The sequence below is a fragment of the Siniperca chuatsi genome, linkage group LG1 (assembly GCF_020085105.1).
Source record: "Siniperca chuatsi isolate FFG_IHB_CAS linkage group LG1, ASM2008510v1, whole genome shotgun sequence".
NCBI lineage: Eukaryota > Metazoa > Chordata > Actinopteri > Centrarchiformes > Sinipercidae > Siniperca > Siniperca chuatsi.
The window spans coordinates 34,834,305-34,848,377 of record NC_058042.1 but is presented as its reverse complement, the minus strand read 5'-3'; the positions used below and the strand labels follow the sequence as shown (position 1 = coordinate 34,848,377).

At 42.1% G+C, this 14,073-nt stretch overlaps 1 protein-coding gene across 3 annotated transcripts in view; it reads right to left on the bottom strand.

Moving 5' to 3' along the window:
- adamts17 (ADAM metallopeptidase with thrombospondin type 1 motif, 17) overlaps positions 1-14,073 on the bottom strand; it is a 302,033-nt gene that overhangs the window by 82,990 nt on the left and 204,970 nt on the right. For all 3 annotated transcript variants that reach the window (XM_044189615.1, XM_044189625.1, XM_044189606.1), the window contains exon 14: positions 12,000-12,127. In XM_044189615.1, the coding sequence (XP_044045550.1) occupies positions 12,000-12,127 (128 nt within the window). The remainder of the gene's footprint in view (positions 1-11,999; positions 12,128-14,073) is intronic.

The window sequence follows — 14,073 nt, the reverse complement described above, 5'->3', positions numbered from 1 at the left end:
GAGCACACCCAAACTTTAGTTGCTGTCTTAACATATGTTGGAAGGCTTGAAAGTTTGTCTTGGAGTAATATATAGTTTTTTGGAGAACCAAATAAAATAACTTCCATCCTGTAATGATTGAGCTGCAAGAAAAAACATCCAACAGTGACTGTCAGAAAGGCAGGTCCAGAGGGGAGTTAGTTAGCGTCAGATGTTTTGAGTGGGAGATCTCATGTAATGAGCAAAGCAGTGGCCCTAGCAGACAATATATACAGATATAGTAATGGCCCTTAAACTGACCCTTGTGGGATATCATACATAAGGATTGAAGAAGAACAGGCATTGCCTAGGACAACAGAAAGGTGTGATCACACAGAAAAAGATAGGGGGCAGTAACTGCTTACAGGTTTTAGGAGATGACAAAGCTGTGTGTGTGTGTGTGTGCGTGTGCGTGCATGTGCGCGTGCGTGTGTGTGAGTGTTTGTGTGCACATATCATTGGTAGTCTGAATCAGCAATACGTCTGTGGCCCAGATTCATGAGGCTCACAAGACACTGAGACTTTTTTACTACATTAGGAATTTAAAGGTTAAGCCAGACACACACACACACACACACACACACACACACACACACACACACATAGCACACGAGAAAGTAATGCATGGTGCACAGTTTGCTGAATCAGAGTCAGACTTCCAGGGTCCTCCTCTAGCCAGACAGTCTATTTTCATAGCTTCACTGAATATATTCCTCTCCCCTTTTCCTGTCTGCTTCCTCTCTTTCTATTCTCTCTCTCTCTCCTTGCTAGTGTTTTCATAGCATGCCTGAGTCTCACATGACAGGCTTAGAAAAACATCTATGCCTCCTCCTTCCTCTGTAACCTCAATATCTGCTTACTTCTCTTTGTCTGCAGCTCACAGTCTCCATCCTCCAACTCCTCCACTGCTTCTCCCGCTCAGGTGAAAGACAGAACCAGTGTGTAGGTTGGAATGTTTTGGCAGAGCACAACAGATGCATGATATGAATGTTTGTTTGAAGCTCACAAAGGCAGAGGAGAGCAGACCAAAGAGACCAGAGGTCTATGTGATTTGTAGTAAATGGCATACAATTACAACATTAAATACAACATTCCAAACACTGGTATGGTAAATCAACCTTAATTGTTACTCTAATTCTTATCCTAATTCAAACATGAATCCTAAACCCAACTACTATCTCTATATTAGCCCAGTCTAAATGAAAGGGCCAGCACAATGGCACCTTATTTTTCATTTCTTCTGAATCTAGATCTATCTACAGTATATAACATATATAAACTCACACTTCAGTTGTACTCATTCTAAGTGATCTTACACAGTTAAGGATACATGAGTCACTGCTGAGATCTAAGAAGTATGTTTTTTGTGAGCACATGTGCGTCATGCTAATTGCATCCATATTCGACTTTCTGGACCAGTCTCTCTCTCTCTCTCTCTCTCTCTCTCTCTCTCTCTCTCTCTCTCTCTCTCTCTCTCTCTCTCTCTCTCTCTCTCTCTCTCTCTCTCTCTCTCTGCCTTGGCCAGAACGAGGGGAAATTCCTCCCAAACGTACCGGCATCCAACACTTGCAAATAAACACAAAAGGCACCAGATCCAAATAAACTCCTCAACCCTCCCCAGGGGAGCAAGCTATAGATCCACTCCACCACTGCTGACTGCTAATGAATGAGGTACACTCTTGATCCCTGGAGGGACAGTCTCATTCACAGCTCTGTACTGGGACATGAAATTATAATAAACTTTATTTATACAGCACTTTTCAAAACATTACAAATAGGATTGGGTACCAAACTCGGTACTTTTGACCGAATTATGTCGGTACTAACGAGTACCAAATCCAATTAAATCAATCTGTGCCAAATTTCGGTACCTGAGAGCGCATCTTGGTGAGAGATCGAGACTTCCTCACCCCTGCAGCTTGTTCACATCACAGTGAGTCACGTCAATGACGAGACTAAAGTGGTTGCAAGTGTGGTTTACACTTCTCAAAACGCGACACAGACAATACTTGCTGTAATGCGGCATGCAAAGATGGTCAGGGCAACATGTCTATCCTGAGGAAACACCTGGTCAAACATAAAATATATCTAAAAGCTAAAGAGTGTACTGTGTTTGATAGCATGAAAGCCTAGTCCTCTGCAGCAGCTGCATTAGCACACCTGCCTCCTCCTTCCTCTGTAACCTCAATATCTGCCTACTTCTCTTTGTCTGCAGCTCACAGTCTCCATCCTCCAACTCCTCCACTGCTTCTCCCGCTCAGGTGAAAGACAGAACCAGTGTGTAGGTTGGAATGTTTTGGCAGAGCACAACAGTACCGATTCCAATTAAATCAATCTGTGCCAAATTTCGGTACCTGTACCAGGTGCCAGCCTGCCAGTGCCAAAGAAGTTGAACCCTCCATGGTCGACGAAACTTAAAATCAACATCTTCGGGTAATGAATTAGCTAGTTGGATAAGTTGTTGTTTTTTTACTGTCTTGGTTGATGTTAGTTTAGCATTTTTACTAGCGTTAGCCACAGGACTCTCACAGGCTCTCACGCCACACGTCCATTTTCTCACGCAGACGGCACAAAATACATTTCTCTGCCATCAACACAACAATGGTAGTGAATATTGTGTATGTAAATATGATATGTCCCAGTGGCAGCATGTATACACAGAACAACAGGGGGCCATCAAAGAGATTTAACATTTAACAACCAAAACTACTGAGTTCGAAGATGGATATGGAACAGTACTGTCCAAGGGGGCATGAGGTGAGGCAGCAAGGTTGACAGACGAGATTATTAACATTCACTGTGCAGTGTGCAGAGTTTCCAGCGGGGGACTCTGTTACTGCTAGCAATAGGAATAGCCCTAACAGGTGATACACAATGGCGTCACAATTGAAGACATTTACTCATGTTTGTAGAAATCATTTGGGTCCCTAATCTACTTGGGTGCAAACCATCTGAACTGTAGAAGGCATCACGCAGCCAGAAAAAAAAGTTCTGTACATCCAAACAGGTTGAAGTTGGACCACTTACACAGCCAAGTGTCCAGAGCATACAGAGATACGTTATGGGAATGGAGAAAACAACAATGCTTTTGAGTGATGCTAAAGACTGAACAATTGAGTTTAATTGTTTCTTCACTAACTCAGTTCCTAGTTGAGCTCCCGGGAGCACTTGACAGTCTATGTTGAGTGTAGAAGGTCCGGAGTGTTGTAAATCAGCAATGGGAGGAGGCGAAGCAGCAAGGATGTGTGGTAATGACAGCAGCCAACGGGGCCGAGCTTGATGCCTGGTCAGGATTGTCGTTAATCAGAGGGAGGAAGCGATTTGAGGTGGTGAGGTCAGGTGGAACGAGAAAAGGGAAGTGGAACAGGAGGCTCTCTCCACCTGCTTGTCATTTGCTCGCTCATCCAGACAGCGGACAACAGAGGTGTTTAGCCAGGGGATGGTGAAATCACAGGCAGCCACATCTTCACCGGAGAGGAGCTTTTTCAGCATGTCCAGCTCGAATGGTAGAGTAACCACATATCCAGTGAAGCACCAGTCACATGACAAAACAACCTGATGGTATTTTTTGTGGTAGCTGGTGATTTTAATCAAACAGACCTCAGAACTGTTTTACCTAAATTTCATGAGCATGTCCACACCCCCACCAGGGGAAGTATTACCCGGGACCATGTTTACACAAACATTTCTGGCATTCCCTGTTTTGGTCAATCAGACCATATTTCCCTACTTCTCCTTCCCACTTACTCCCAGCTAATTAAAAGGGTCAAAGCATAAATTTAAACAGTTAAAATGTGGACAGATGAAACTAAAGCAGCTCTACAGGACTGTTTTGAATGCACAGACTGGCACATGTTCAGAGATGCCACCACCCAGGAGAACCACATCAACCTTGAGGAATATACATCATGAGTGACATCATACCTCAGCAAATGTGTTGATGAAAAGCTGCCTTTTCGTCAGGTGACAAGGAAGCATGCAACACAGCTAGAGCAAGACTGAAAGCTGGCATCAAGGAGGCAAAGCAGGGAGGAGGGAGGGACTGTAGAGAGATCTCAACATCAACGACACCAAAGATATGTGTCAAGTGATCCAGACTATCACAGGCTACAAAAGCAGGAGCATCCCCATTATGTGTGAGTCCACGTTGCCAAATGAGATTAACACATTTTATGCTTGCTTTGATCTCCTCAACAAAGAGTCTGCTGTCAAGTCTACTCCACCTCCAGAAGACTGGCCATTGTCAGCATGTACAGCAGATGTGAGAAGAATTTGTTGAGAGGGAATATGAGTAAAGCTGCTGGGCCTGATAACATCCCTGGCTGTGTAATAAGAACATGTGTGAACATCAGCTAGTTGATGTCATTACCAACATTTTTAACACATCACTGTCACAGGAGATTGTTCCCAGCTGCTTCAAGACAACCACCATCGTCCCTGTACCAAAAACGTCTGAAGTGTCTAGTCTGTGGCACTCACCTCCATTCTTATGAAGTATTTTGAAAAACTGGTTCTGCAGCACATCAAAAACAACATCACAGCTAGCCTGGACCCTAATCAGTTTGCATACAGAACCAACAGATCCACAGAGGATGCCATGTTCACGCTGTATGCCCATGACTTCAAATGCCCGACATGGAGAGAACTCTTTTGTGAAGTTTGCAGGCGACACTACAATCATCAGCCAGATTATAAACAACAATGAGAATTCATAGAGAGGAAATCTACAATCTTGCAGAGTGGTGCACAGAGAACAACCTTCTGCTCAGTGTCAGCAAAACCAAGGAGCTGATCGTTGATTTTAGGAAAAAGGAGGAAAGACACCGACTCCTGTCTACATCAGTGGAGTTTGAGTAAGTGAACAGTTTTACATTCCTGGGAATCAGCATCAAAGAAAGGTAAAGAAAGCTCAGAAACAACTGTATTTCTTAAAGAAACTTCCTGTTAACTTTTACAGAGGAGCAATAGAAAGCATTCAGACTGGAAACATTACAAGCTGGCATGGGATATGCATGGCCCAGGACTGAAGGGCTCTGCAGCAGGTGATTAAAACCACCCAGAACATCATTGGTACCCATCCATCGAACATCAGTAAAATCAGAGAGGTGAGGTGTCTACACAGAGCCCAAAGGATACTAAAAGACAATACCCACCCCAGCTACAGCCTGTTCACCTTGCTGCCGCCTGGCAAGTGATACAGAAGTATCCGCTGTCGTACCACCAGGCTACAGAGCAGCATCTTTCCTTCAACTCCACCTCAAGCTCCGCACTCCACCTTAATTAAGTGACATGGAACTTTCTGTTATGCTGGTTTTGCACATTAACATAACACTATCTTGTATAATGTATGTATATAAGTAACTGGATATACTGTATTGTTTTTATTTTTATTCTTTTCTAATTTAAATATTTGTATGTATGTTCTGTGTAAGTAACATGAAAGGGGCTACAACTTTAATTTCATTGTGCAGCCCTGTGTTGTAGAATGACAAATAAATGTACCTTGAACATAACACTATTTCTAGTTATCATTTCAATATAAAGTAACCTTGAAGCTACTTGAGTTCTAAAGCAAGACTTAATAGTTACTGCCCCCATGTTCTTGCTCAACAACCGCTGCTAAAATTATTAAGGTCCGAGCAGCGATCACTGCAATGACCCTATTGTATTTGTAAGGATTATTATTAGGGCCTGAGCATGAAGACTCTTGGAGCCATACCCTAATCCCAACAGGAAGTCGGCCATTTTAAATATAATGTGCAATTTTAAGCCATTTTTCTGCATTTACAGGCTTTAACAAACTTCTCCTAGATAATTCGTCAGATCAACTTCAAATTCTCGCATTGCAATTTTAAGACCTAGGCAATTAAAAGTTGTACTAAGTGTGAGTTTTCAATGAAGTGTGTGTCTGTGGCGTGGTGTCAAATTTCGATGTTTTGCCATAAAACAGGAAATTGTTATAACTTGAGTGTACATGGTCATATCTGCCCCAAACTTCGAATTTATGATAAGAGTCCAGCCTGAAGACATCTACATACACATTTTAAAACACTGACATAGCGCCCCCTACTGACAACAGGAAATGACAGTTATACTTTGATGTACTCCTCCTAGCAGGTTGAGCAGATCCACCTCAAATTTGACCAGAAAAGCCTTAAGTCATTGATGATGTTATATTGTGGGGCTTGTGAGTTTTCGTTGAATGGTGTGTCTTGGCAAAGCATTATTCGCTATTTAACAGGATGTTGTTGTAACTTGAGTGTACATTGTCCAATCTGCCCTAAACTTCACATGTTTGATAAGACTCCCGGTCTGAGGACACCTACGTGTCATTAAAGAGTCATAGTCATTGTGCCACTCACTGGCAACAGGAAGTAGGCCGCCTTGTGTGACAATCATCATTTAATTTATGTGAAATTTTTATGTTGTGATCCACACTTGATATATTGAAATTTGACGTATAATTAAGGGGTGTTGTCTAGCGCCATGTAGTGGATACAGGAAGTAACGTTTTATTCCTTCGTCCAGTGTTCAAAATGCATGAAAATTCAGAGATCCATCGTTCAACCTCTGGCAGCAAGGTGCGAGGGCCTGTTCATCGCTGCTTGTATCTTTAATTAAGGCCTGAGCAGTGACTGCTGCGAGGAATTATTATTAGGGCCCAAGCGCTGACAGGAAATGCAAGGAATTATTATTATTATTCGTATTCTTTATGATTCCATCTTGTTACGAATTAATCACATTTTTGAAGGCCTGAAGGTGCTCGAAAAGTTGTGAAACTTTGCACACTCATCAGGACTGGTGAAAATTTTGATATTTTATGGGTTTCAGAAATGGGTGGGGCAAAATGGCTCTATAGCACCTCCTTGAAATGTTCAAAAATGCAGCCCCCGGCCTACATTTCACCTACATGTACGAAAATTTGGAGGTACATGTACCACCCCTAGACATGCAAAAAAGCTTCTTGGAGCCATACCCTAAACCCAGCGGGAAGTCAGCCATTTTGAATTGAATGTGCAGTTTTGGGCCATTTTTCAGCATTTACAGGCTCCGTACTTTAACACTAGAAGTGCCAGAATTCCAAACTTACTAGAATTGCCGTAAGTGGTCATTTTGACCTCTAGATTCCAAACTCTATAATCTCTAATGATAAATTACCCAAATGGGAGATTAATGCATTTATTGTGTTAGGATATCTATTAAAAAACAAATAACACCAAAATATACATTTAAAAAAGTTTAATTATACATTTATCAATATTCATATTATCGCAGTAAACCGTAATTATTGCATACGCTATATTCACACCAGTGTCACTGACTCCCGCTTTACCTTCAGCCCATTGGTGATGCCCACGCTTGTGTGCACGGAGCTCAGCAAACATACATTATTCCTTGGCTTTCCCTGGTAGATGGTGAGCGTCGCATCTACACATTTAACACCTTTTGTGCTGAACAGTTCCGCTTGCTCTTTTGCGGAGGGGGGCGACTCACGCTTAGTTTTCCCCAGGGTGCCAACCAGGTTGGTCTCCTTTGCCTGTAAGGCGGTGGCCAGTTTCATTGAAGTGAAGAAATGATCTGGTATTATTTCTTCCCTTCCCCAGGAATGGCTCCCCAGTTTCAGCTCCACACTCTCTCCCACGAGCTGACCTCTGCTCTGCATCTCTTCTTTTCCCAGAAACTGAGCCCCGTTCAGCATATATTTTGAATTGACATCTGCAGCCAGCCAAAATTGTCAGGTTATGAGCTGTCACCACGGTGCTGATGTGCCTCAGCCACAGTGCAGTCCCTGATGTGTTTCAGCATGCCATCGTCAAACACACACAAGAAGGCTGTGAGCCGTGTGTGCTGTGGGGCCAGCACAATAGAACAATAGAATAGCGTGACAGTCACTGCGGTCAATATGACCGTGTATGGCCGAAATAGGTAAAAATGATCATATTTTCTATTGTATTTTTGCCTACTGGCAACAGGAAATGGCATGTTTTAAGCATTGATTTACTCCAGCCAACAGGTTGAGTACATATATTCGTTGTCAGAAATGGACTTCAGACCTTGGTGATGCTTCATTGTAAAGATTGGGACTTTTCGGCAAATGGCCTTGGCTTAGGGGCGCGACTAATTTCGATGGTTCGCCATGACACAGAAAGCTGTTGTATCTTCACTTCACTTTCACATGCTGGATAAGAGTTCAGGCCTGAACACATTTACATACCCAGTAGTCATAGTTATAGCGCCACCTACTGACAACAGGAAGTCAGCCTTCAAAAATTTACAGGCTCTGTACTTTATCGAACTCTGACAAGAGAACTAATCAGATCGACTTCAAATTTGAGCAGTGCAATCTAAAGACCTTCAGGATAAAAAGTTCTTCAAAGTTTGTGCATAAGTTGAACAGCGTGTCCGTGGTGTCGAATTTCCATGTTTTGCCATCAAACAGGAAGTACAGTGTAACTGTACTGTACATGATCAAATCTGTCCCAAACTTCACATGTTGGACGATAATCCCACCCTGAAGACATCTACATGCCAATATTCAGTCATAGTCATAGTGCCACCTACTGGCAACAGGAAATGACACGTTTTATACTTTGACGTCGCCATGAAGCAGGAAGTTGTTGTAACTTGAGTAGTAGAGAATTAATCTGATCTGACTTCAAATTTGGGCAGTGCAATCTAAAGACCTTTGGAATGAAAGTTTGTTCAAAGATTGAGTATAAGTTAAACGGCGTGTCCGTGGAGTGGCAACGAATTCCCATGTTTCGATGTTTCACAAATTTGTAACAGTGCTACCTCGACTACACATCGTCAGATCCTCCCCAAATTTCAGATGTTTAAGAGTCCTGGCCTGAGGACACAAGCCAATTAGAAGTAACAGTCATTGTGCCATCTACTGGCAACAGGAAGTAAGGCTTGTGTGACAATAATCATAAGATTATTATTTGTCGTCTTTCATCGCAAAAATTAGGTGCTACGGCTACTCAAAAACTCACAAAAATTGGCATCCACATCATACTAGTTGAAAATAGATATCTGATATGGGTCTCATGCATGAGTCTGGCAAAATAGCTCAATAGCGCCCCCTAACAGTTTTCAAAGTCAAACTTGGCACACACATCAGGAGCAGTGTATTTTGTTGTCTGATATGGGTGCCTGACTTGGGAATGGCAAAATGGCTCAATAGCGCCCCCTACAAAATTTCAACAAAGTAGCCCTCTCACTATGTTTCACCTACATGTACAAAATTTGGGAGGCAGATGTATCATCTCACGGAGCCATACTCCAAACCCAACAGGAAGTCAGCCATTTTGAATTTACAATTTTAGGGTTTTTTTTGCCATTGACAGGCTCCTTTCTTTAACGAACTCCTTCTAGAGAATTAATCAGACTTCAAATTTGGGCAGTGCAATCTAAAGTCGCAATGGAAAGTTCATAAAATTTTGAGTATAAGTTCAATGGTGTGTCCGTTGCATCAAATTTCCATGTTTTGATGTTTCAAAATTAGCAACTGTGCTACCTCGGCTCCATATCGTCAGATCTTTTCCAAATTTTACGTTTGATAAGACTCCCGGCCTGAGGACATCTACATGCAAATTAGGAGTTAGGAAGACACAGGTGACATTTAACTCCTTCGTGTGGTGTCCAAAATGCACGAAAAATTAAGAGTTTAAATTAAGTCGACCGACCTCCAGTAACTCGTTTCAAACATGCGGGAGGTGCGAGGGCCCGCTCATTGCTACTTGCAGCTTCAATTATTGCTATTATTATTTTTATTAATATTATTACCACTACCATTACTATTATTTTAAACCCCTATGTTGAATTTGGATTGTGCTACTGTATGTTCTCTCTCTCTCTCTCTCTCTCTCTCTCTCTCTCAACCCAAGTGGTTGAGGAAGATTGCCGCCCACCCAGAGCATGGGTTCTGCTTGAGGTTTTTGCCTGTTAAAAGAAAGTTTTTCCTTGCCACTGTCGCAAAGTGCTCATTGTTGGATCTATAAAATAATATAAAGAGTACGGTCTAGACCTGCTCTATATGAAAAGTGCAGTGAGACTTATGTTATGAATTGGCACAATATATATAAAATTTAATTAAAAAAATTAATTGAATTAAGATGATACCACCTTGATACCACCACAAAGCTTGAGCCTCAAACAGTAACGATCTAAGAGTGGGATCATTGTCACTGTCACAGCAAGTCCTTCAAACAAAAAAAACCCCATAATTCTTCAATAGTTTCCAAAAGATGCCATATAAGCGAACTGATGCGCTATGTAGCAGAACGACATTGTTTGTCAGTGCCTTCCAAAGCCATTACAAATTTTCATATTCGCGTTTTCTGATCTGCCATTTCTATGGTTAGGGTTTTGTTAGGTTTTGTCACAAAAAGAACTTGATTAGGGTTAAACAAAGATCATGGTCATGTTAAATGAAACCAATGTTGATTGCTGTTGGACACTGGAAGCAAACAATGGCTTCTTGTGTTAAACTCACATGCTTTTTGACCCATTTTTCCACCCTGACCTTCTCCGTATGAGGTTTTGTGGCTCCATAATGTCAAGCAACTTTGCCTTTTGCTCCTGAAAAAATAGAGGTCCTCGTCAATTAAATATAAACATATATTTTTTATATTGTTTTTATGCATGAGTTCTGAGTGTCTCTTTATCTGTGCACAAGAGGAAGGAGATGGCACGTCAGAGATACCTCCTACCCTGCTGCTGCTGTGAAGGAGGCTGGGAAGCAGGTGAGAGCCTTCTTATGGCGGGTTCACACCAGTCTTTTTTAGTCCAGTTGAACCAAACCCTGGATCGTTTACCCCTTGGTTCGGTTCGTTTGGGTCGGTGTGAATGCCGAACTCAAACTCTGGTGCGGACCAAAAAAACGCTCTCTGGTCCTCCTCGTAGGGGTGGTCTTGGAACTCTCGGTCAAGTGAACTCTGGAGCAGTTCATTTCTGGTGTGAACACTATTCAAACCAATCACAGTAAACTTAACCATTGTATGTGTCATTTTGTTGGTTAAGAAACATTTTCTCTTCCTGTTTTGGTGACTGGTGAAGTAGTAGCGTGTTTGCTACCAACATGACAAAGCGTATGTTATTTTTGCATGTTTGCAATCGTGGTCCACTATGCATGGCAAATGCAAACAAGTCCTGGTAGGATCTCCTCAGATCCAGCCGTCTTCTGTGATACGACTCTCTGATGGCAGAACATCTTCCTCGAAGTGCCTGCATTATTAAATTATTTAATACCCACTGTCTCATGAAAAATTCAAATGCGCAGTCCTCTAAAGTCTACTGATATGCGCTCCAGATCAACATCAACATGAACAGAACCTGACAGTGTTCCATGATGTATGATATCCAGGTAGAAATTTGGACTGTATGACCAATAATCTAACAACATTTCCACCACATAGCTTTTGTTTACAATTTCTGGACCATTTGAGTTTTGCCTTTGTGAACGCAAACCGGATCAGTTAAAAAATTTAACAATGTATCATCCTCACATTGGTTCAATTTAGGGACTTTATGTGTGAACCCGCCCTTAGAAGCCTTCTTAGCTGCTTCTAGCCTGTCAATCATCTGCAGGACCAATGAGAATCAGAGGAGAGTGACATGCTGAAAAGCTTACACTGCTTGTGCTGTTTCAAGACAAAGAGGTAGCTATGGTTCACCTGAGCAATGCACATGGCTGTCCCATTGTACATGGCAATGGCCTGGGGAATTGCACCCCGGTGATCTCCTCGGTCATCAACTCAGTTCTTTGCTGGATGATGGTTGAGTGAACCTAAGAGGAAGGCTGAGTAGGTAGGCTTAGCGGTGGTGCCACTCAAAGCATGGCAGGCGAAGAAGCTGACCATGACTTTGTCCCTCTTCAAGAGAGGCAGGGCACCAGGCCAAAGGAAGTCGTATTTGGTGTGTACCATTCCATGACATGATTTTGAAGAAGTATGCACGTGTGTGTGACTATATGTGTGTACCTGACACCTCCCGTTAACACACAGGTCGGCCTCGTATGGTCCACAGGGCGTCCCATCCATCACTCTGTCAGCCATCAGGACTGGGGCATCTCGACCCACCGGGCTGCAGAACAACACACACGGCTTTTCTGCTCAAGCACACACACACACACACACACACACGCAGGGATATAAAATCATGTTGTTAGTGTAACGACTCAACATATCCTGATATCGTGGATATCTCGAAGAGTAATGCACCATTTTTCGTGCATAATCCTACGATTGTCCACCAGCCTGCAACAGGCGTACTGGACCTTTGTCGTCATGGTAACAATAAACACATGGTTAACGTTGTGAAACGGTTGTAGTTTGGTTAGGTTTAGGCACCAAAACTACTTGGTTAGGTTTAGAAAAAGCTCATAGTTAAGTTATTAACTCACAGTAAAGTGATGTAAACACGTTAGTCACATGAAGTAAATCATGTGACTTAACTTACATTACGTAGGTTATGTAACTTACATACATAACTTAAAATAAGTTAGCATAACTTAAAATAACTCAGCATTGACATTTGGTTTCACACGGGACACAAACCCCGGTCTCCCGGGTGAAAGTCCTTTGTTTGACCCATCCATCCCACCCCGTCCACCTCCCTTTGATGCTCTTTACACTTCCTCATCTGACTTCTTCCTTTGATAGCGTCATAATTACTGAGGCCACTAGAGATCGCATCCCAGTGGTAAATGTAACTGCCTCGTGGCTCCCTATTACGTGGGTTATATACAAATTACAGTGCATTACTTTTCGTAGGTATAACTATGAAAAGTGAACGAGAACAGCCTCAATGACTAGTACTAGTACTAGTTTGTAAGGCACAAAAACAAATAAGGTATGTTTCCATCCACTGTTATTCAGAAATGAATAAAATGTTAACAGCAAAATCACACCAATGAATAAAAACACGGACACAGAGAGACAATTCTTAATAAGTTAGAGACATAAAATGCAATAAAAGACTGTCCTCCCCAGAAAAAAATGGCATTATAGCAATAGCATTGAAACAACCTATATTTACATTTTCTGAACAATCAACCTCTTGAGGTCATGGGTATGGATTATCCTCTCTTAGTAGCAAAGGTAGAAGTGGTGTGACGATATGCTGCCACAAAACCTCTTAGTGAGTTAAGAACAGTGCTAAATCAACAGAACCACTAGGTGCTACCCAGTGTGACTCCCTTACATGGCTGGACTGTCAGAACATCTAACCAGAGTCTTCAAGTCACAAGCATTCAGCACTTACCACAAACCATTCAACACCTTAAGATCTTTGCTGGTATAACTTAAAGACTTGACCCCCCCCCTGAGAGGAGTGGAGTGGTGTATGACATAATCATGACATCATGATGATATCACATGTGACAGCTGTGGGGAACAATACATCAGTGAAACAGCAAGGACCCTGGACCAGAGACTGAATAAACACCAGAAACAAACAACATCAGTTGTCTGAGGACACCAGACCAAAACTGCTCACAGCATCTACTGAGAAAAGGTCATTGGACAGCTGGAGAAAGATTGAGGACAATCACATCGGACACCATCACACAGCCCATCTTTCAACAGTGACAGGAGTTACCATCTCCCTCCATATACAACCACATGTTATCATGTGACTGAAGTTCCATAATTAGGTCATACCACAACACCTGAACAAGTTCTATTCACTGATGGAGACTGTGAGATGTAGCTGAATGCTCCAATAATAAGCTTGTAAGTGGAAACCAGGAATGTCTAGATTCTCCCAATTAGTGTAATTACGTATCTGTGAGCAAACAATTCTTTTCGCATTGTGGCTTCTTTAGGTTTGCTCCTCACATGATCAGCAACAGGTTTGTGCTTTTAAAGCTGAACATGGGTGGAAGCAACAAATTATGTTTACTCTCATTACTGTAACAAAGTGTACTTTTTTGAATATCTTGAAAACCTGTAATTTTACGTTTACTAAATAATTTTTAGTATTGTACTTTGCTACATTTTAAGTCACAACCATTACACAGTAAGATCAAAAGTCCCATGAAAAAGTCATGATAAA